The 20,074-nt window shown below is 37.0% G+C and overlaps 2 protein-coding genes across 3 annotated transcripts; one reads left to right on the top strand and one right to left on the bottom strand.

Annotated features, from left to right (window-relative positions):
- Positions 1–1,611: 1,611 nt before the first annotated feature.
- LOC146480747 (splicing factor 3B subunit 6-like) lies at positions 1,612–7,543 on the bottom strand. Its single transcript, XM_085109087.1, has 5 exons — positions 7,446–7,543; positions 7,171–7,211; positions 6,171–6,248; positions 3,073–3,211; positions 1,612–2,947 (listed from the first exon to the last, which is right to left on the bottom strand). Exons 1-5 carry the CDS (start codon positions 7,473–7,475, stop codon positions 2,864–2,866), a joined length of 372 nt encoding a protein of 123 aa, XP_084965213.1. The 5' UTR covers positions 7,476–7,543; the 3' UTR covers positions 1,612–2,863.
- Positions 7,544–7,576: 33 nt separating this feature from the next.
- LOC146480746 (tumor protein D54-like) lies at positions 7,577–17,517 on the top strand. 2 transcript variants are annotated; one of them, XM_085109086.1, is made up of 6 exons: positions 7,577–7,768; positions 10,315–10,463; positions 10,592–10,651; positions 11,248–11,370; positions 11,864–11,924; positions 12,631–14,368. In XM_085109086.1, exons 1-6 carry the CDS (start codon positions 7,604–7,606, stop codon positions 12,706–12,708), a joined length of 636 nt encoding a protein of 211 aa, XP_084965212.1. In that variant the 5' UTR covers positions 7,577–7,603; the 3' UTR covers positions 12,709–14,368. The 2 variants fall into 2 exon arrangements, with proteins under 2 accessions (XP_084965212.1, XP_084965211.1); XM_085109085.1 differs by lacking the exon at positions 12,631–14,368 and adding an exon at positions 15,553–17,517 and having other exon boundaries at positions 7,579–7,768.
- Positions 17,518–20,074: the final 2,557 nt, after the last annotated feature.

Below are 20,074 nucleotides of genomic sequence, written 5' to 3'. Positions count from 1 at the left end.
TGAATGCCGTAGGTCGCATGTTATTGGTAACCGCTGTAAAGTATTCCATCACATTTTTCCAAAACTGATTTTCATATGAAAAGCTTTGCATTTAGCCTCGCTTTCATAATGAGGTTCATAGCACGGCTTGGAAATGGCCTGTTGACGAGAGGCGTGATAAAAAATTGTTTCCTTAAATTTTATTTCGTACTCTTTCGTATTGTGGACAACGATAGTAGTTATGAATTTCTTCCCATTTGTTGCAAAGGAAGGCGACACAAATCAAGCTTGAACAGGATTTTGTTCCTTTTATATAACGGGACCCTACTTTATCGCTGGATAGTGAAATAAGAAATTGTCAACACAGGAAACATCCTTTCATTAAACGTGATATTTCAATATCTGGTGCCCACTTTTTTTAAGGGTCGTCAAAAACTAAACTGAAAACAAGAATTTTCCCATGGTTTAAAATCCTGATAAAACACACGCTTTGATCTTTAAAATACCGTAAAATCCCAAAAATCTCAGATTCCAAGATAATTTTGATGAGCCCATGGCCATGATGAGCCAATCAAAATTCCCTCCAATAGTAAGCTTTCCCTAAAAAATAAGCCAGGGGCTTTTATATGGAATTCTACAGCATCATGTTAAAACAAAACTTACAAGAGGCTAGACCAAGTCTTTACTTGTGCCGTTGGATTTGAAGCTACATGTACAGTCCTCCCAAGGTAAATATTTCACCCCTCCCTCCCCTCCCCCACCTCTAGCACAGACTTAGAGCTTGAAGTACCTGTAGAAATTCACGACCCGAAAAAGCAAGTAACTATATACTTGTATCTTAGAATTGTGAATCAAAGGCTTTTGTAAACCCAACAGGATTCTAACTCATAAACATGCAAGACGTACTGGTGTAACCTTCCATCTCAGTTCGTATTATACACCAAAAAGGATGATCAAATACTTGAAATGAAACAACATGATCAAACCAGTGAACAAACCGCAGCCGCCATTTTGACTAAACTTTGATGTCTTTTATGCATGGGACAAGATAATGGTTCTGATTGGACCATATTTGCTGCAGACAATTATTGGGGCAATAGAGGACAAAAATATCCCTTCTTAGCAGGGGGCGGGGGGAAGAGGGTTTAATCCAGGGTTTATGAATAAATTAATAAAAAGAAATTACAATGTGACTGCGGGGAAGAAACACAGAAAAGATATACTCAACCAAAACCTTGAAGTGGTCTGCCCGAGGACAAGCCCAAGGCTTGGTTTAAATTCCCCCAGGCTTTCCAATGGAGTTAATGCTACTGTCTTCAACGATTCAGCCATTTTTTCCAACTTCTCATTACTATCAAAAATTCAAAATTCCCATGGGTAATTACCAAATTCTGATGACCAGACCAGCCTGAAAAAAACGAGTTTAGAGTGTACTGTATTCACGGAAGCGAAAATTCTTGAATCATGCAAAGTTCCATTCACTTATTCCTCAAGCACCTTATTGTGCTCTCTTGAAAAAAATCATGCATCAAGAATTCACATTTCACTGATTTGAAAAAGGCAAAACATGGAATTGCTTTTTAAAAGGCTTCATACATAAACTGCCCATTTCACAGATACGGTGTAAACAAATTATGAAGTCAAGGGTATTTTATTAATTAACAAACATACAAAAAACAGACATTCTAATGCACTTACTGGTCATTTCAATGTGTGATGAATAATATTTGGACCAAAAAGCATAAAAAAGGTTGACATAAGATGGAGTAACCTAAGACTTACACAAAATAAGGCACTAAAAAACTATTACTACTCCAGAAGTATACCTTGCTATCGCAAAGGTTTCCTTCACTTATCAACATTAACTAAGTGTATAGAGGATTTCCAAACTTCACATGAATTTTGAAGAAATTAGTTCCAGCATTATTTGTTTAACATGAAATTTCACTACAATGGTTTTCTCCAAAGCTTTCTTGAAATAGTTTTTACATGATGTGGTTTAAGAACCAAGGCCTGGTTGTTCAAAGCATGATGAAAATACCCTGGAAAATAATTTTCAGTTTTAAATGACTAATCTTGAGCTGAAACTAAAATTTGGAAACCAAAATAATAAAAGAAAACAAGGGAAAAAAAGCAATGTCCTTAAGGATGGTGCCTGCTAATAGCGAAGTACTTTTGCGCGATTTATCACTATGCGGGAAAAGCAGATCTTAGTAGTGGCTATTGAAATCCAAAAAGAAAATTGGGGGTAACCAAGCATTTTTTAGAGATAATTAAGCAGCAATAATTAAAAAAAAAACAGTAAATACAAAGCAATGTATGGCACTTTTTTCCAAATTGAAGCTTTATTATCTCTGAAAAATGCATGGTTACCCCCACTTTTCTTTTTGGATACCAAAATCACTTGCTAAGTCCTGCTCTCTCCGCATAGTTTTAAAGCGCGCAAAAATATCCCTGTATTAGTAGGCACCACCCATAGGAAACCTGAGTATCTTGAGATGCGCAGAACGTATGCACAGTAACAATAGTAGGCACCGTCCTTAAATCAGTTTTAATTCTAGATTAGCAATAATCGGCTTTTAAACAACCACGAGCTGGGTAATTTGCTACGCAAAAACCCAAGTATGTTACCTAGTAGAGACCCGTTAGCCTGGGGCACCCACAAAACCTTTCAGCTTGAGCTCTGTATTTTCAGCTTTGGTATCCTTGTAATTCTTCACTTGCATTGTGCACACTTCCAAAACAAGTTTATTTTGAGTCCTTGCTAAAAAGTAAGGGAACATGCTATCAAATTCTTTTCAAAATCCCACAGGTTCTTTTTAAGATATACAGAGTTTCCAGGCACAGATAAATAAATACAGTTTACAACTTTTCTTTTTTTCTATCACTTGTCTTTGTTGATTCCATATTTTTCTTTCATTTTCTCCAATTCTTGTCTCTTCTTTTCCTTGTCCAGTTTTTGGAAAGCCTAAAAACATAAGAAGAAAAAGTCTATCATCATTAAACATCCAGTCACATCACAAGAGGATCATAATCTGGTTCATTCTGTCAACTGTGTGTCAGTGTAAAACACATATATTTTTTTCTGCTCACCTTAGTGGATTGGTAGTACAGCACAACCAGGTATCGGTTGCAAACATTGAAACCTGACAGATGATCACAAGCATTCTTAGCATCAAATATATCTTCATAAACTACAAAGGCTGTCCCTCTTGTTTCTGGTGCATTACCACTGTAACAAAAGATGAATTCAGATTACTATCACATAAACACATGCTCTGGTAAAAACAGTAAAAGTACACTCCTGTAAACTTCAGGACGTCATCCACAGACTCAACAGGAAGAACCACCTTTTACAGCATAATAGCAACACAGGAAAGCACTTTGCAATAAGTATGAGTATTAGCTGTGCTAAGAGAGGCACCTAGACCATGTTTATTAAGGCAAGTCCATAAGAGAGATCTGAATAATACAAGATCACAATCACATAAATTTGTGACAGATATAACGATAGATGTTGATTGCAAGTACAGTGTATCAAATGAATAACTGACATATATTACACACTGCTTGGTAGCTTTCATAACCTTGAAATAATGATCACACTTAAGGATTTCATCCACAGACTCAAAAGTTAGAACTACCTTGCACAGCATAATACACAGCACCACAGGAAAGTACGGCTCAGTAGCTTTCATTTGAATGGTCACACTTTAGGATTTCATCCACAGACTCAAAAGTCAGAACTACCTTGTACAGCATAATAAACAGCACCACAGGCTAGTCCCAGAGGTGGCAAATAAACCTTCAAAAAATATGCATCTTCCACAGTTTTTGACAAACTTCACAGGAAAATGTACAGTCTCACAAACTTCATGAAGCTGTCACAGTCTCAATTTCTCCTGGTTTCACTTAGTGGCTACAAGTATCTTACTTCTCATTACAATATGAATAATTGATCAAACACACATGTTGGGAGAATAAAATGAAATAGAATGTCTTAAGGACGGTGCCTACTTACAAAGAAGTATTTTTGAGCAGTTTATGACACAGGCATCCCAAGCTCACGTTTAGAGAAAGCAAAAAATTAACTATCTATTTATTCAAATATGCGTCACGGCTGTGTGAGTTGGAACGTGACCTTTCATCTTACGCGGTGTTAGGTTACACGAGAACCGTTGAGAATTTGAGCGCTTTATAAGACGTTGTATGGGGAATAAAATATCATTCATTTAGAATGCTAAATACTTTAAAATATCCTCCTTTTTCACGTAAGATGATTAAAACAAGCTCACCTCTTGTGTGTCCTTTGTGCTTTTTCGTTATTTTCGCTGTTTTGGGCTTTTTATGCCACCACTGTTCTCCCCTTCATAAGACAGAGTCAAGGCACCACACTCGGGTTTCAACCGTTTCCAACTCGGAGGCGGTTTGCGTCCAGAAAATCCATCCGATCGGAATTTTTTTTCGCCCACAGTTAAAGCTCTATGATCCTTGCACCCGCATAAATTTTTCTTCTTCGAAAATCCTTGCACATTACGCTGAAGATGAGCATTTTCCATCGCCGATTCCACGATCGCTCCTTTCTGCGGCACCTTGTGATATTGTGATCGATCACGGTCGCGGAAGAAGCTTGGGTCCAAGGTCAAATTTCGCGCTACCTAGGGTGGTACGGTCAATTTTAAAATGTATATTACTTACCCCATTAACTGACTGTACCACCCTGGGTAGCGCGAAATTTGACCTTGGACCCAAGCTTCTTCCACCGCCGTGAACGATCACAATATCACAAGGTGCCGCAGAAAGGAGCGATCGTGGAATCGGCAGTGGAAAATGCTCATCTTCAGCGTAACGCGCGAGGATTTTCGAAAAAGAAAAATTTATGCGGGTGCAAGGATCATAGAGCTTTAACTGTGGGCGAAAAAAATTCCGATCGGATGGATTTTCTGGACGCAAACCGCCTCCGAGTTGGAAACGGTCGAAACCCGAGTGTGGTGCCTTGACTCCATCTTATGAAGGGGAGAACAGTGGTGGCATAAAAAGCCCAAAACAGCGAAAATAACGGAAAAGCACAACAGACACACAAGAGGTGAGTTTGTTTTAATCATCTTACGAAAAAAAGGAGGATATTTTAAAGTATTTAGCATTCTAAATGAATGATATTTTATTCCCCATACAACGTCTTATAAAGCGCTCAAATTCTCAACGGTTCTCGTGTAAACCTAACACCGCGTAAGATGAAAGGTCACGTTCCAACTCACACAGCCGTGACGTGACGTGAGCTTGGGACGCCCGTGTTTATGACTGTGCGGGGAAAGCAGATCTCAGCAAGGGCTATCAAATTCCAAAAAGAAAATTGGGGGTAACAACACATTTTTCAGAGATAATCAAGCAACAATTATTCTAAAAAACAGTAAAATACAAAGCAATGTATAGCATTTTTACCAAATTCAAGCTTTATTATCTCTGAAAAATGCATGGTTACCCCCAATTTCCTTTTTGGGTACCAAAAGCACTTGTAAAGTTCTGCTTTCTCTGCATAGTTTTAAACTGCATGACAATACCTATAGGCACCACATATAGGAAACCCGAGTATCTCCAGATGTGTAGAATGTATGCGCAGTAACAAAAGTGGGGAAGTATCATGGGGTTTATAGCATCTTTAGTTAAAAATGATGAAATAAGACCTTCAATCAGTTGCCAAATAATTCTAGAATGATGAGAGGAAAGAAATCAACTCAGTTGTTGAAAAGAACAACTTGTGATCTGTTCTAGCGTATTTTGGAAACAATAAATGCGAGAACTTGAAAAACAATAGCCAAACATTTTTCAAGTTTCAATCCATACCAGCCTACTCTGTCTCTGGCCAGAGGCACTAATCAACAGTTTTAATGCACTGGGGTGATAATTTATAACAAACTTGACAATAAATTATTTCTTTGTTTCTGCTGACAGACAAACATTTTTGGGTTTTGAAATGACAGCAAATTTGCATGATACTTTCCTTTTAAGCTTAACAAATTTGCTTCATTAGTAAGAACGACATGGAGAAGAGTAAAGGGAATATGAATGTCCATCAAAAGGTTAGAACCAACTCAAAAGGTGTGATTCAAAGAGTCTTGAAAATTGAGCCACAGTGCATGATGCTTCCCTTCACAGACAATTTACATTTTACACATATTTACGGTACTCACATTCTGATCTGTCTAATGCCGCCATATTTGCCAAATATGTCATACATTTCTTCTGTTGTGATCTTGTAAGGTAGGTTTCTGGACCAAAAAAATGACGGTCAATAAGATTATAAGATTAATTTTACTAGAGCAGTAATCATGAGGAATCATCATCAACTTATATTCTAAAGACGAATCGATCGTATCTAAATATATAAGCCTATAAAACAGGGATTACGGTCGTTTCGCCTACGGGTCGTTTCGCCTACTGTCTGTTCGCCTACGACTTGAGGTGATTCGCCTACGGGTGAATGCTAATATTGTTTACAATCGTTTGCTAATTGATCTATGTTAAACAATGTCCTTTGAAATCGATCGTGTTAATGAGAAAAGTCTCACCTTCTTTTGTGTAGGCCGTAAACCGTTGTTACTTTAATCTAATCCTTGGTTATTTTGATCCGAGTCCACGCGTGAAAGCGCACTTTTATTTTTCTTACTCAGTTCGAAGTTTATGATTCAACGATCACCGATTCAACGAGCTGCAACATCGAAATAAAGTCTACACAAAGACAGTGGCTCGCGCTTTTACAAGCCTGCACAAAGACCGTAAACTGTGATTAATTTCATTTTAATACACACCTTAATGCTCAGTTTTACAATCACACGTTTTTTTTTTTTAAACTCATTTTAAGCAGAATATCATTCACACATTGACCATTCTATTCGTAGACGCCGGGTTCTGCTATAATAAAGCTTTAGCGCGTTTTGTTTTTCTATACATCAAGGATAGAATGTATCGACTTTTGTTGTTGTGTTTTTTTTTTTAAGGTTCCAATGACCAAAGACTAATAATTCAGATTTAAACTTCAACATATGAATCGTAGGCGAACTGACATATAAGACGTAGGCGAATCACCTCAAGTCATAGGCGAACAGACAGTAGGCGAAACGACCCGTAGGCGAAACGACCGGATTCCTAAAACAGTTACCCTGGCAAATCTTGGAACGTTTAGGTCCTTACCTGACGTACAAAATTCGGTTAACCTCTGGTGGCAACCGGACCTACAATACATGAAAATAAAAGTGAACAACTAGGCAAGGTACGTTTGTGAAACGTAAGCTAAACAAATTAAACGTGATCGCAACACTGAAGAAGAGATATCGACAAGAAAACATTGAAAAAGAAGATGAAGAACACAGTAAAGTAAAGAAATAGAATACTAATATCGACAATGGGCGATCTTTTCCACAAGGAAGGAAAAGAATGCGTAAAAAAGTCGTAATTTTACAACTCACATTTGCCTTCCTTTGGTTTTGAAGCGCCATCTTGGAATAACTTTCGTCACTAGAACATCCGGGAGTTTCAAAACTCCTCTTACAGTGACTTATGGGTAATGTTGCTCCTCCACAACGCGCAAGGGCATCTGGGATGAAAATATCAAAACGGAAGAGAGATGGCGGCGGAGAACGGAATTGGGAGTATGTCTGAATTTGTTGTTGATAAAGGGAAAGAAGTAGACGAAACAGAGAACGATGAAGAGATCGCTGAGATTTCCCTGTCTCCTGACATCGAAGCGGAGGAGGCCAGAAAAGAGGAGCTTCGCCTGCAAGCTCAAAAGGTAAAAACATGAATATTTCTCTCAGTACTGAAATAATCCGGCTGACACGTCATATACAGTGAAAGCGAAGGAGTACCGGGTATGGCTCACTTGATGTAGTTCGCATGACTTCTTGATCTTAATAACATCATCTCAACTAATGAGTCGTTAAATTAGTTTTTCGTTTGGTGATTTATTCAAGATGGCGGGTGCATTTTTATCGTGTGATTGGCGCTAAAAATTAATTTACTTTATCAAATCGTGGTCAAGTTATAAGACTTGGCTTAATAAGCTTTACTAAAGCCCGAACTAAAGCTTTTAAATATTGTTGCTCGGCTGGAATATCGATACGCATTTTTGTGCATTTGTTGTGCTAAATGATTTCTAAATGTTTGTGTTCCTGCTTGTTTTTGTGGGATTAGCAGTAGAATTTTATACCAACACTATCACCTACTGTAATATTTGCAAGTCTAGGACTTTCAATCAGTACTTGAGTAATCCAGTTTCAAAATCTTCATAAATGCATCAGTAAGAAGCATTTTCGGATTTCTCCAGAGCAACATACATTAATAATATTATTATTATTATACATGCACCACTTCCATACGAACCCTCTTCCAAAAACAGTGAGCATGAGTAGAGTTTGAATCGCAAATTGTATACATAATTAATGTATGGGGCTGTGCAGAAATCTTGCTGCATTTTTAGCTGCTTTTAATAATAAAGAGTGATGATTATTTCAAAAGAGTTGTGGGGCTGAGCTGACATTTGTTTGACCAGAGCCAGAGTCAATACAGAAATTGTTTCAAGCCATAAAGTCAGTCTTCCTAAAATTAAGTATTTTATTTCATTAATTTCAAATAATCCTTTCACTCCCAAAACTCTCATGAAATGAAACAAGAAGGGTTTATCAAATTTTATTGTACAATATACTTAATATAAATAAACATAACAATAAGAAGGTATTGTTAAATTATAGAATACCCCACCCAGTCCAGAGTCAGGTATGTTACGATACAGCTACTATGACCTACTTGCAGATCGGGGTGGGTGGGGGGGAAGGGGGCTACTCCATGTAGTAGGCTTTCTAGGGTGGCTCTGCCCAAAAAGGGTATCTTTTTCACCCTTGCAGTATGCAAAAGACTAATGCCATTTCAAATTTTAGTAATAAATTTTACAAGTTTCACAGAAATAGACTGGGAACCTTTGACATCTAATAAATTTAAAAAGGGAACTATTTAATAACTTTCTTGGCAGAAATTAAAATGTAAAGATAACGCTTGCTTTCAGAAAAAAATGAGGTAGTACAGTTCTTCATTATCCTATTTCATATCTTTGAAGTATAAGAAAGAGGTAGAATATTTTGTTTTATAAAACTATAGGCAATAGGATTCTCATTTGGTAAAAGATGGTTTGTAAATTTTATCAGTAGAAGGATAAGGGGTTAAACCTCTCTCTACATAGACATTATTGAGTAAACCCTCCCCCCCTCACAGACACATGTTCTTAGGCTGCGGTGTGAAGTCAGACATATTTTGAACAACTGCTAAACTACTAGTTCAGTCCATGGTTCAAAGTCAGGTATATAGAACACATTCTACTGTGTCTACAGTCCAAAGTCAGACTTGTGCATGCATGGTAGACATCAGGATTAAGATATTTTGAAGATAATGTGAACACAGACTGCAGTCTACAGACAGCTACATGTATAGGACTGTGAACTACACATCCTGGCCCTGTTATATAAAATATTTACTGTTTATTACTAAAGAAAAACATGGACTCTGGACCATGGAATGCAGTAGCACTGTGGCTTCACACATGTAACTTCGGACCGTAATCTCAAAAATACATGACTTGAAACCACTATTTTTCATATGAGCAAAATAAGCTGGGGTATTCTGTAATAATAGCGCTTTAAATGTTGTGCTAAGTAGCTTCAGGATTTCATCCACAGACTCAAAGCCACCCTGTAAACACAATATAGACACTACTACCAAATGAAGGTACTGCTCAGTAGCTTTCATTTGAATTTTCACACTTTTAAGATTTCATTCTGGAATCAAAGGTTATTGTTATGTTGCACGAGTAAAGTTCTAATTTAAGGAGTGATGAAAATCATCTCCTGTCCTGGCCTGTGGATAAACTGGGGACATGCATAAGCCGATGCCCCTGCTAATTATTTTTTTTGGGCTCACTTTTAAGATGTTTTTCATAAATGCATTTATTTGAATTTAACAACCATAAAGGAAAAGGAAAGTAAATTTATTTATACACAGTTATGGCTTGTAGGGCCATGTAATCAAACAAATATTTTTCCAGGTGAAGAAATCATTCAGAGATTGTATCCTTTAAGATGAACAATTGTTTTTCTATCATTTGGCTACAGGAGTAGGTCATGTTTATGTTGAGGTCAATATTTATTAAATAATGAAAAAAAAAAAGAACATCAATAAATATTTATTGCCCACCACCTTGAAGTGTGAAAAATAGACAATCACCGTCATCTTACTTGAACCTCTATAATTTAATTAGCATAAATAATAGAAAACAATTTGTTTTCATAGATTGAGGAGGAAATTGTCACTTTAAGGCAAGCTCTTGACCGAAAGGAGAAACAGTTAGCAGAAATCAAGCGTCTGTTGGGTATTACAGCATGGTCTCAGTTTAAAGACGGATTCCATCACCAATACCAAAATCTGCAAGGGACACAAATGTAAGGATCTTAAAAATGTTGCTATTAATACTACGTGGTTATCTTAAGCAAGGACTTGTGCTCGTTCTTTCTTTTAAGTTCAGCTTTGTTTTGTTTTTTCACTTGTACCTTTTCACTTTATGTTCCAGGTATCAAAAGACATCTGACACATTTAAAGATTTGAATGACAAAATTGTCCACTCTCAAGCGTAAGTTGTGCATTTTCTTGTTATAAACTACACGTACATTATTATTACTTCTTGACTTGATGGTGCAGATATCATCACAACCCTGTATGTCATAAATATATCTTATGCAATGGTTTTACTTATAATACGCACAGATATTTTGCGAGTTGCATAGTAATACAAGCAATGAGCAAAATGTCCCTGAGTATTATATGTAAAACCATCAAATAAGAGATTTATTATTCCACTACAAAAAGATTTTGTTATTTTGGCTTTTCTTTTCTAGAAAGAGTGTTGAAATACACCAGCATTATGTATCTGTCCATCAGTTTCGGTGCGTGCGAATGATGTAAATAACACAGAAAGCCAGTGAAATGTCTTTGTCCGTATTTGCTCTGTTATAAACCAGTCAAACTTGGACACTACAGTGTATTGCGGTCTTATATTTTGTGCGTTCTCTTGACCTTATTTGGTGAAATGAGTGTAACAATAATGTATAGGAATACAAAAATGCTAACAAAAGAATCATTGACAAAGCCATTCACCTCTCATTCACAAAGTCCAGGTTCAGTTTATTACTACATCCTGATTTGTCTGAGTCACATCTCTTTCTGCAGTTACAATAAAATCAGTACTGGTGCTGCAGCTACTAAAACAATGTTAAGTGATGCGGGATCCAGGACTGCTAATGCTGCAAAAAATGTTGGAACAGCAACTGCCAAGAAACTAGGCGAAATCAGGTATTAAAGACAGTACCGTGGAATCCTAATTTTATGATCATCAATCTAACGATATTCTGGATTTAATGATCAACATTCTGTGTCCCGGCAAAAGTTATTTATAAATTGGGAGTTCATTTACAACAATGTCATGATTTAACGATGAGATTTTGCTGTCCCCTTGCCGTATCGTAAAATCAAGGTTCCACTGTAGATAAATAAATATATATTAATTAATTAATTTATTTATTTATTTATTTACTTATTTTAATTTAGTTGGACATTTTACCCAGTGCCCAGCCCTTAATGAAACCCTTGAGAGGTCCTGCATTTCGTAGCATAATCTTATTTATTTACTTATTTATTTATTTATTTATTTATTTATTTATTTATTTACATATTTATAATCTTTTTTTCATTATTATTCATTGTGCTTTTGGTAATTTTCCAAGGCTAATATGACCAGTCACAAGGATTGATACTACATATTTTTTTTCTATTTTGTTTCTGAAAGGGGGTCCTCAATGTTTCAATCTTTGGAAAAAGGAGTTGTCTCTGCTTCTTCGTCTATCAAGGTAGGAAAATTCCCTATCCCTATTAAAATCATGCATTCTTATCTTGTGCTTTCTGTAGCTTCCTTTTCTTTCCCCTACAGTTTAAATTAAGTGATTTTAACTGTTATTGTCAGGTGAAGAAAGCATTGCTGTAAAATTAATGTTTTCTTGTCTTAACTATAGTGATTTTTTGATTACTTTAATTTATTAATAATAAATTAAGCAATGCAATCATTGTCAATCAATAGTATGTTTAATGACATCACATTCTTAATTTTCTTTGAAATTTTAATGGGGCCAATATTAAACATTTTGTGAAAATTTTGAAGATAAACAAAATATCAATGTTTGCGAAATGAGATAATTAACAACCATTATCTCCTTGCAAATTTGAAAAGACAGAACTTAATGGACAGAACAGGTTAATAAATAAATATTGTTTTCATGGAAGATCTAGTACTTAAATTTAAGTATTTTTAAACTCAGTCTGTCTTTGTTCCCTGTGATACATAAACCGCAAATTTGCTTTTGAGGTCAGCTTTTTGGATATGTGATGGCTTACACATGTATCAGCCACAGTATACTGAATTCGTATAATTTTAATTGTAGCTGCAAATGATTCTATAAGAGGCTGTGATGAAAAATCATTGCTCTAAGCATTAATTAAATAAGCATTTAAAGTCTTCACTCATCATTTAACCAATAATTCTAATATTCCTCTCTGTAGTTTAAGATGCTTGGAAGCTCAAACAAGGGCAAGTTAGCAACGCCGTCTTCACCTGATAATGACGCCAGTTTATCATGAGGACAATAATGATATCACATTAAACTTTCCTGTAATGCTTGTCTTTTGAAGTACTAAGCATGTCCTTTTAGAGAGAATTTACAATTTCAGTAAAATTTAATTACCATTTTGCTCATGCAATAAAACAAAGAATTTCTCATAAAAATAGTAATTTATCCAAGATTTACCACCAGATAGTCATATGAATTTAAGAACTACCATACAATAATAGTTATTGTAGGTCCAACATACACACTGATATCACCATAGACTTAGCAAAACATTTGCTACATAACTGTTTGTTTGATGCTTTTATTATAGTCATAAGGGAACATTTCTGTCCGTTGTCATTTATGGAAAATATTTACTATGTCTTGTAACTAGCTTGTCAACAGTAATTCATTTATTATTAATATATTTATGGATTGCACGTCTAATACTTCAGAATGAAATTCTGACCTCGTCAGACCACAAGCAGCCACTTTTTTTACCCTCAACAGTTGCAGGAAGAACTCTTTTTATTCACCGTAATAAACCATAATTTTGCATGAAATTTAAAACCTGGGCTGTGCCATATAGAGGTCACTCGCCCCACCTGCAATAAGCATTTCCACGTTGTAGGCTGGTTCAAGCCTTCTCATCAGCATATTCTTCTTGTACAACTATTCCTGAATGAAAAAAAAGGTGCAGTTATGTCTAAGGCCTGAGATTATAAAGAATTTTAATTTTCGCTTATCTGATCGGTAAAGCTGGAAGCTAGTTTCAAATTATGCTGTGTTGGCCAGAGGTCCCTGTTGGATATTAGTTGGAAAACTGCTGTCAGATGCCAATTTTGTTAAAAACTTTTGACAACAATATTTATTCCTTCACTATTTATTGTTGTCTTCCAACTCTTATCTTACATAATTTGGTCACCCACCCTCTACAAAACCAAAACATTCCTGTTAACAAAGTCATAGTTGTTTTTTCCATCAGTCTTGACAATAAATTTCAAGGCTTGGTGCAAATATGGCATTTTTCACCAGGAATAAAAAAATAAAAAAAATAAAACAGTGCTCCAAAGTTCTCTAGTTTATGTAGCCACTGCAAATATATATCCATACTTTATGTATTTTTTCTTACCTTTAAGGTAAATTTTTGGTTTTTTCATGGCAAACCACTGCTACAAGAGCGAAGGGCATTGTAGAAAATTGAAACATAACTACTGCTAAGTGCTGGTATACAAAATCAGCATTCCATGCCAAAAAATTGGTTCTTTCTTTTTTGCCTGTCTTTTTTTTTTCTTTTTTTTTTTCGATTTGTAGCACCAGGAGCAAAACTTTGTCTCTCTGGTACAAAATCCCTTAATTGACAATGTCATCAGAATATTTCCTTCTTGGTCACTTTGTGTTTTCTTACTAACTGGCTGGTTGATGGTTTGTTGATATTGGAAGGGGATGTAATAATAAAAAATAATTCTTATTGTTTTTGAAGAAGATTCATCAGTGGAATGTGATTCACCAAGCTTTGGGTTGTCGTGGGTTTATTTAAGTTAAAAACATCACATTTGGGATCTTATCTAGCTAGAATTATTTAATATCACAATAACTACAGTAATGTTTTACTTCTTGGGGCAAACATTGTAAATTGTACTGTAGGTGGAAATGTGTAAAGCCTTTGTTTAATAAAGGATTGCAAAATAGTTTTTTGTCACTAAAGCAATTTCTATACCGCAGCTTGTGTTACTATATTGCATTATTTCAATAATTGTAATTAACAGTTGATAATGTTGATTGAAATTTTCAAGGCTAAAAATGAGTACAAGGAGGGGAATTTTTAGTCCAAGAATTTATAAGTGCTTGTGTTGTTTTAGAATAGACAAGATATAAGTGATTACTTTGATGAAAGAGCATTTTCCTCTGAATGTTGCTAAACCAGAAAACAACTTAATGTCCTTGACCAACCATAACATGCAAACAACCCCAGTAAATCGAGTAATAATGACCAGCAAGTCATCACTAGTTTTGCAGGGTGTTTCTTCTGATTTCTTGAGAAAGAAATGTGGATTTTTTAAACCAATCACAGAGCATAAATAAGCAAAGCCAAAACAAAGACCGTAATTCCTCTATAAAGCACCCTCCCCCCTCTCAAATATGCCCCTCCCATTTTTAGACGAAGAAAGTTGTTTAGCCCTTCCTCTCTTTTAAGCCCCCAGTACCTCCGTTTTCCTTCATAACCAAACTGACAAAACAAAAGGAAGAAGAAAACATGATTAATCACGAACGTAACACGTCATGTGCGCAAACTAAAGGACGGCTTATTCACGTACTTGTAGTTTGGAACACTGATCACCCAAGTAATTTGATTCATTCCACGCTACTTTTAATTTAGCGTAACTCTAGTCTGTTTCCTCCTTGTTTGCCCCTCAAACATGCTTGAAATACATAAGTCCCCCTCCCTATTAACCAGTCCCCGCTATTGAGCCCCCTCTCTATTAACCCCTTCCCCCCCTCAAACGCGTTTGAAATAAATAAACCCCCGGGGGCTTAATAGAGGATTTATGGTAAATTAATAAGCTCTGTAGCACACTTTCATATCGTGTTGTTCTAATTTCCACAAACTTTGTAAGTGTTCGAAAACTTCGCTGAACTTTGCGAGTCATTTGGGTAAACAAAGGGCACGGTCTTCAATTAACGTTAGCTGCAAAGAAGGCAATTGACATCAAGTTGATTTTTCGCCTTCTTGGGATAAATTCAGTACCAGTACCCCTCGGAATGTTGCGATTCATCTCAGAGTTGTTTGTGTTGTATGCAGCCTCGTTGCTCATAATTTGTCCTTTAAAACTGAGCTCAGCAAAACATTGTACATTGTGATCTTCTTTCACAGGAGAAGGTGATAGGACAGAGATCTAACAGTTTGGATGAATCAGAGCTGAATAAGGAGATTCCGGCAGAACAAGACGAGGAGATGAACATTACATCCTAAGCTGATACAGATACATCAGATACATCCTGAAACTGATGCAAATTCATATAGAGCGGTTTTCAATTGAGTGGCAAAAGTAATTTCGCGTTTGCTGTGGTTTTGCTTTACTGGGCTCTATGATTGGTTGGCAAAGTTCGCGCCATTTTCTCAACCAATGGGAAGCCAAACCCAAACCAATCGTGTTTGGTTGCACGCGTTTTCCCGCGCTTGGCGCAGATCACATGTATTTGCTTCGAGTTCTGATTGGCTGATTGTGTTGTTTACGTCTGTTGTGATTGGCCAGAGAAATTACTTTGGTTTTGGTTTTACGACGCTCAATTGAAAACCGCTCTATTATTAAATAGCAATTAAGTATCATTTTGTGTTCCCTGTTTTTAAAGGGTGCTACAATTAGGGTCGATTAGAGTAAAGGGTTGTATGAACAAATACTTAAAGGAAAATTTACATTGCAATATTTTTGATACAGAGGATTTTTTTAAAGATGCGGTTACTACGCGAAGAAGCGTTAATTGCTGAGATTTATACGGAGAACCGTTTAAATATTATTTCCAAGCCAACCCTGATTTCCGAATTTGATTAAAGTAAGGAGCATTTCAACTTTGTTACAAATATGAGCGAGTGTCTTATTTAATTAAGCATTGTTGACTGTCAGAGACTCGTATCTTTGAAAAAAAAAATGGCCGTCTTGAAAGTAAAAGACGAGGTCTAAATCTAATATGATTTTCGCAAAGGGACTAGGTCCTCCACTGCGAATGTTCATACTGTCACAAACAAAATAATGGTATGCTTAGCGGAAGCTTGTTGTTCACTTTAGTTTAGTTTCGTTTTGAGCAACGATTTCGACAAAGTGTGATTTAATTCTGTAACAGGTAGCCAATAAGTTTGCGTCATCAGAACGTAATGACTATTACAGGTGCTAATAGGCCATTTCCGAGTTGCATTGAACCTCATTATGAAAGCGAGGCTAAGTACAAAGTTTTTGTTATGAAAATTAGTGTTCATTCATATGCAAACAAAACGAATTTTCATATGAAAAGTTTTGCACTTAGCCTCGCTTTCATAGTGCGGTTCACAGCAACTCGGAAATGGCCTATTGAGAGATTTAGCATCGCGTTTACGTGAAACGGCAAACGTCATCTTGCCGTTTCACGTAAAATAGCGTGAACCTTTTGACTTAGGCTTTACATTTGCGAGTTTCGATTAAGTTGTTTTGCGACTCACTGCGGTGAGTTCATGAATTGAGAAAAGTGCGGTAAGAAGTGAGTTATGAAGGATTTCTAAACATGAAACTTAATTGGCCCCAGTATGACTTGCCGGAAAAATTATTGGGGTACTTGTTTTCAACAATTAACTACTTATATGTATAAGAAAAAAACGAAGAAATACTTACGTAGTTCTCACGTAGACGGCAAACGCGAAATAGCCTGTGTTCACGTAGAAACGGCAACCGGCAACCGCGAAAAATGGCGGGAAAATCGTGGTCACTTGGTCATTTTTGCCGTTCGCGTTTCACGTGTACGCGATGCTAAATCTCTCTAACAACGAGGGGGTAACCCGAGAGGGAAACTGATATGGCGAGGAGTGTAATAAGAGAGAGTTTTCAAAATGCTTTCTCTCAGGGATCGTCGAGAAACGATCTGGAACGGGAATAAAAACGTCGTAGATGCGCGAGGACACGCGTCGTGCGGCGTACTCATGGGTTTTCTATTTGTAGTCTTAGTCGTAGTTGGTTAAGAGGAAAGGTGATGAAAGTCTTTCTAAAATAGTTTTATTTGTAGGCTTAATGGCTTCAGAAATTGTTTGATTCTTTCTGAGGCGTGTTCTGAGAGCATTTTCTAAGCATAATAAACATAAACTTATTTTCAATTTTAGTAACTTTCATTTTTTGACCAGACTGGCTAGAATTTCTTTCATACGCTGCGGAAATGCAAGTGTTACATCGAAGGCGAGATGGTCAAAGGGTGGATGGGTCATTGATCTCGTTTCAGGGGAAATAAAAACCGCAATTTCACATTTTAAAAACAGTGAAATGAACGTTTCACATTCCACGGGAAAAAAGAATGGCATACCCTGTTTATTCGATTGAGCGCCCACCTCGAATAACCGCCCACCGTGAAAGCCCAAAAAGTTTATAAGCGCCCACCCCACCCCCCTCCCAATAAAAAAAAAAACATTTCTGTACTAGCGCTGACCGATCGCGAAGTAAGAGGAGCGTCAGTTGTGTTCCAAAATTTGTTATAGATACGGTGGTCAATGAACTTTTATATTGTTTATGCCTTCTTTATGATAGCTTTTGCACTTTGTTTTGTCTTGTTGAAGCGAAATAAACTTGTTATGCCTTGTTTCGCAATTCTCTCAAAATGCCCTTGCTTGCTGCAAATGTTGGGAAATTATAAGCGCCCACCGTCGAATAAGCGCCCATCCTCATGGGCCCAAAATTAAATAAGCGCTCAGGGCGGTTAATTGAATAAATACGGTATGTTGAAATATAGTTGCATCACTTTTCAAAGCTATATCCAGAGCACTGTCTGTTTTGTTTCCCGTTATTCTAAGCGATCAGCTCTGTGTGTTTTCATGGGGCTGAAATATCAAAACGCAATGACGAAAACCTGAACAAAGGCCGTTTCCAAAGTGACCGTTTCATACAGGTCAAGACAATGAAAGGAACTTGTTGGGACTTCGTACGGGTCGACATTACAAAGCTCCACGTTACAGTAACCAAGAGAAGTAATAAGTTTTCGGGACTTTGACAATTGACTTCTTATTAGAACATCGACTGTATTTTTCTAAATTCTATTGTTAGACGTGGGGGATCCCTGTTTTATATTTTTCCGTGGGATTCTCGAGACTGGTACTTCGATGGAACCGCCGCCATCTTGGTTTGTAAAAGCGAGCGCGCTCTGGGGAGAGTGTCTAAAATACCGAGGGGAGCGGGAGTGGGGGTTAGTATAGATTGCGCTCGCTTTTACAAACCAAGATGGCGGCAGTTCCATCGAAGCGTACCGGTCTCGAGAATCCCACGGAAAAATAGGGGGATTGTGAACAGTCTAATTAATTTATTACGCGGGATGCCTGCAGGGCAAGCCGTTTCTAGGTTTGGGTCGGGTATCTTTTTTTCTTCGTCGTAGTCACAAATCTGCACATTAATCCTAGTAGGGATGTATTGTTCTAATTGTCTTCAACAGAAGCGGCCCAACCGAAATCTATTATTGGGGCACATATCACGAGAGAGGGGACCCACTCATCCCTTCCTGTGTGACGTCAAATTATCATTTAATTTATTCATTAAGCCTACATTTAATTCTGCCCTCTCCCAGAAAGGATCTATTGTTCGGATTGTCTTCAAAAAATACGGCCCAATCAAAATCCATTATCGGCGCGTATACCACGAGGGAGGGGACCCACTCATCCCTACCTGTGTGACGTCAAAACAAATCATCATTTCGGAAGGTCGTTTTCGTTCAATGGCGGCCATATGTATGAATTTAAGACTCTGATCTGCCGTTTTCAGAAAGAAAACAAATCTTTTTCAAGCGGTACATCGAACTAATAACTTCTAAGTAGAACTCGACAGTTTAAACGGTGGAAATTGGGAGAGTTTACAGTGAAGAAATTACGTTTTCACAAACAGATCGAATAATTCAAGGTTAAGGAAGCCAGACCAGTTCCAGCAGGGTCATCATGTTATCGCAGAGTGTGCAAGTCTTTTAGCATGTTCGAAGTCGTTCGCGTCCCTGGTATTTCACGTAGCTGGCTTTTAACGTCCTCTGAGATACTAGGGACGCGAACGACTTCGTACATGCTAAACAACTTCGCAGAAAGAAACACCCGGCCCTGCCAGCAGGGTAAAGAAAGGGTAGCCAGCACCTACTGTTTTAAATGTGGCATGAGATCACAGTCCGCTCCAAAGAAGAGATATAGAGGATATTACGCGGCGGCACGAAGATGTGAATTTTATTTTCGAGTGGTAGCACGGGTTCTTAAAATGTTGTTTTTACTTCGAGAGAATAAAATTCATATCTTGAAGCCACCGTGTATTTTTCTTTTTATTATATAGACAAATCTATCTTTGACTTTTTTTACCGACTATTTGTACAAACAACCATGATAAAGCGGGAAATGACGTCATCAATATCCTCACCAGTTACGCCATTCGGGTCCCGGTTGTAGTTTCGTTTGAATTGCGTATTTTCCAGTAAAACACTCCTATCTATACAGTCAACGAAAAGTACTCTGTCTTCATGAGAATGTGAACTTTTGACTTAGTGGTGAATATATATCGAAAATCTCCTTTTAAAATCAGATGTAAACCAATACACCAGCCACATTATCCCAGCAGGATCCATATGAAGACACCGTTAAATTCCTAAAATAAGTCAAAATAAGCCCCGGGGCTTGTATTTTTCAAAGACCATTTTTGAGG

Source organism: Pavona decussata, unplaced genomic scaffold (assembly GCF_977016875.1).
Source record: "Pavona decussata unplaced genomic scaffold, jaPavDecu1.1 SCAFFOLD_52, whole genome shotgun sequence".
Classification (NCBI taxonomy): domain Eukaryota; kingdom Metazoa; phylum Cnidaria; class Anthozoa; order Scleractinia; family Agariciidae; genus Pavona; species Pavona decussata.
This window is presented reverse-complemented; position numbering and strand designations above follow the sequence as displayed.

Coding starts and splice junctions, on each gene's coding strand:
- LOC146480747 (XM_085109087.1), bottom strand. CDS start 7,475: ATGGCGCTTCAAAACCAAAGGAAGGCAAAT. Junction 6,249..7,170: donor AACCGAATTTTGTACGTCAG/GTAAGGACCTAA, acceptor TTTTTGGTCCAG/AAACCTACCTTACAAGATCA. Junction 3,212..6,170: donor GGCATTAGACAGATCAGAAT/GTGAGTACCGTA, acceptor CTTTTGTTACAG/TGGTAATGCACCAGAAACAA.
- LOC146480746 (XM_085109085.1), top strand. CDS start 7,604: ATGGCGGCGGAGAACGGAATTGGGAGTATGTCTGAATTTGTTGTTGAT. Junction 10,464..10,591: donor AATCTGCAAGGGACACAAAT/GTAAGGATCTTA, acceptor TTTATGTTCCAG/GTATCAAAAGACATCTGACA. Junction 11,371..11,863: donor AAGAAACTAGGCGAAATCAG/GTATTAAAGACA, acceptor TGTTTCTGAAAG/GGGGTCCTCAATGTTTCAAT.